The sequence below is a fragment of the Pyrgilauda ruficollis genome, unplaced genomic scaffold, assembly GCF_017590135.1.
Source record: "Pyrgilauda ruficollis isolate IOZ18807 unplaced genomic scaffold, ASM1759013v1 scaffold1604, whole genome shotgun sequence".
Lineage (NCBI taxonomy): Eukaryota > Metazoa > Chordata > Aves > Passeriformes > Passeridae > Pyrgilauda > Pyrgilauda ruficollis.
In genome coordinates this window covers 1,943-4,837 of record NW_024514810.1, presented here as the reverse complement: position 1 = coordinate 4,837, position 2,895 = coordinate 1,943, and the positions used below count along the sequence as shown (strand labels likewise).

Here is a 2,895-nt window from a genome sequence, read left to right as displayed (position 1 = left end):
CCTGTGTCCCCATCCCCTGTGTCCCCACCCCAATGCCATCCCCTGTCCCCATCCCTGTGTCCCCATCCCCTGTCCCCACCCTTGTGTCACCATCCCCATCCCGATGCCATCACTGTGTCCCCATCCCCCTGTCCTCTTGTGTTCCTGCACCCGTGGGCACACGATGGCACATCAGGGGACATCAGGACACCTCAGAACACACCACAAGGTCCTGGTGACACCGTGGTGACACAGCCCTGACACCTGGCCTGGGGACACCCCAGGACGCCCCCAAGCTCCCCGGTGACACCGTGGTGGCCCTGTCCCCTCGCAGGTGACCTCCTGCCGGCCGACGGGGTCCTGATCCAGGGCAACGACCTCAAGATCGACGAGAGCGCCCTGACCGGGGAGAGCGACCACGTCCGCAAGTCCCTGGACAAGGACCCGCTGCTGCTCTCGGGTGAGGGACGTTCGGGGACACCGGCCACGCCCGGGGGACCGCGCCGTGACCCGCGGTGTCCCCGCCAGGCACGCACGTCATGGAGGGCTCGGGCAGGATGGTGGTGACGGCCGTGGGGGTCAACTCGCAGAGCGGCATCATCTTCACCCTGCTGGGCGCCGCGGGGGACGACGAGGACGACGGCAGGGACAGGAAAGGTGACACCGCAGCCGGGGGTGGCTCCGTGGGAGCTGGCACTGGGGGTGGCCCCAAGGGGGCTGGCACTGGGTGGCACTGTCCCCAAGGAATCTGGCACTGGGTGGCACCGTGGGTGGCTGGTGGCCCTGTGGGAACTGTCACCTTCTGTCCCCAAGTCCCTCTGATGTCCCTGAGGGCTCCAGACCCTTCTGTCCCACTCTGTCCCCATGGACTTGGTCCCAGTCTGTCCCCAAGGTCCCCAGACCCCTGTGTCCTCCTCTGTCCTCCTCTGTCCCCAAGGTCCCCACACCCTCTGTCCCCCTTTGTCCTTCTCTGTCCCCAAGGTCCCCAGACCCCTCTGTCCCCCTCTGTCCTTCTGTGTCCCCAAGGTCCCCAGACCCTCTGTCCCCCTCTGTCCCCGACCCCTCCCATCCCTGTCCCCACCAGTGCCACCACTGCCACTCCCCTCCCCCAACCCCAGTGCCACCACCCCTCCCTGTCCCCAGGCCGGGGGCTCTCCCTGTCCCCCCCAGGTCACATTTCGGGGTGTCCCCACCCCGCTTTGTCCCACAGGGAAGCCGCAGGATGGCGCCGTGGACGCCCCACAACCCAAAGGTGCTTTGGGGTCGGGTGGGGACAACCCCAAACCCCCCTCCCTGTGCGTGCCCCCCTTGTCCCCCTGCCACGTGGCCGGTGTCCCCAGGCAAGCGGCAGGACGGGGCGGTGGCCATGGAGATGCAGCCGCTGAAGAGCGCCGAGGGAGGGGACAGCGGGGACGGGCCGGGGACGCGTCCCCGAGGTGGCCCCAAGAAGGAGAAGTCCGTGCTCCAGGCCAAGCTGACCCAGCTGGCCGTGCAGATCGGGAAGGCAGGTGGGGGCTGGGGTCCCCAAATGAGGGGACAAGGGGGTGGGGACGCGTCCGGAGGGGTGGGGACACTGCGGGCAGCTTGGGGACACACCCCCCAGGTGGCCCAGGTCAAACTGAGTGTGCAGATCGGGGTCTCCAAATGGGGTGGCAGGGGCTGGGGACATTGGGGACGTGTCCAGAGGGGTGGGGACACTGCGGGCAGCTTGGGGACAGGTGGCACCAAGGACAAATCGGTGTGCCAGGTCAAACTGAGCGTGCAGATCGGGGTCCCCAAATGGGGTGGCAGGGCTTGGGGACAGTGGGGACGTGTCCTGAGGGGTGGGGACACTGCAGGCAGCTTGGGGACACACCCTGCAGGTGGCCCAAATTGGTGCCCCAGGTCAAACTGAGCGTGCAGATCGGGGTCCCCAGATGGGGTGGCAGGGCTTGGGGACACTGGGGACGTGTCCAGAGGGGTGGGGACACTGCGGGCAGCTTGGGGACAGGTGGCACCAAGGACAAATCGGTGTGCCAGGTCAAACTGAGCGTGCAGATCGGGGTCCCCAAATGGGGTGGCAGGGGGTTGGGGACACTGGGGACGTGTCCAGAGGGGTGGGGACACTGGGGACGCGTCCTGAGGGGTGGCTGAACAACACCAAGGGTGGGGACGTGTCCCCGAGGTGTCCCCAAGAAGGACAAATCGGTCCTGCAGGGCAAAGTGACCCAAGTGCAGATCGGGGGGTTGGGGGTCCCCAGTGAGGGGACAAAGGGTTGGGGACATGTCCTGAGGGAGGGGACAAGGACACAGGGTGGGGACAAGGACACGGGGTAAGGACAAGGACACGGGGGGGACAAGGACACAGGGTGGGGACATGTCCTGAGGGTGAGGACATGGACACAGCGTAGGGACAAGGACACAGGTTGGGGACAAGTTTGGGGACACACCCCCCAGGTGGCCCAAATTGGTGGCCCAGGTCAAACTGAGCGTGCAAATCAGGGTCCCCAAATGGGGTGGCAGGGGGTTGGGGACACTGGGGACGTGTCCAGAGGGGTGGGGACACTGCGGGCAGCTTGGGGACACACCCCCGAGGTGGCCCAGGTCAAACTGAGCGTGCAAATCAGGGTCCCCAAATGGGGTGGCAGGGGGTTGGGGACACTGGGGACGTGTCCTGAGGGGTGGGGACACTGCAGGCAGCTTGGGGACACACCCTGCAGGTGGCCCAAATTGGTGCCCCAGGTCAAACTGAGCGTGCAGATCGGGGTCCCCAGATGGGGTGGCAGGGCTTGGGGACACTGGGGACGTGTCCAGAGGGGTGGGGACACTGCGGGCAGCTTGGGGACACACCCCCCAGGTGGCCCAGGTCAAACTGAGCGTGCAAATCAGGGTCCCCAAATGGGGTGGCAGGGGGTTGGGGACACTGGGGACGTGTCC

The 2,895-nt window shown here is 66.7% G+C and overlaps 1 protein-coding gene across 1 annotated transcript in view; it reads left to right on the top strand.

Moving 5' to 3' along the window:
• Window positions 1-313: 313 nt before the first annotated feature.
• Window positions 314-2,895, top strand: part of LOC121351028 (plasma membrane calcium-transporting ATPase 3-like) — a gene marked incomplete at both ends in the record, with an annotated part of 4,201 nt that continues 1,619 nt past the window's right edge. The window contains 4 exons of the mRNA XM_041462865.1: window positions 314-439; window positions 508-636; window positions 1,190-1,231; window positions 1,320-1,487. Of these exons, the coding sequence (XP_041318799.1) occupies window positions 314-439; window positions 508-636; window positions 1,190-1,231; window positions 1,320-1,487 (465 nt within the window). The remainder of the gene's footprint in view (window positions 440-507; window positions 637-1,189; window positions 1,232-1,319; window positions 1,488-2,895) is intronic.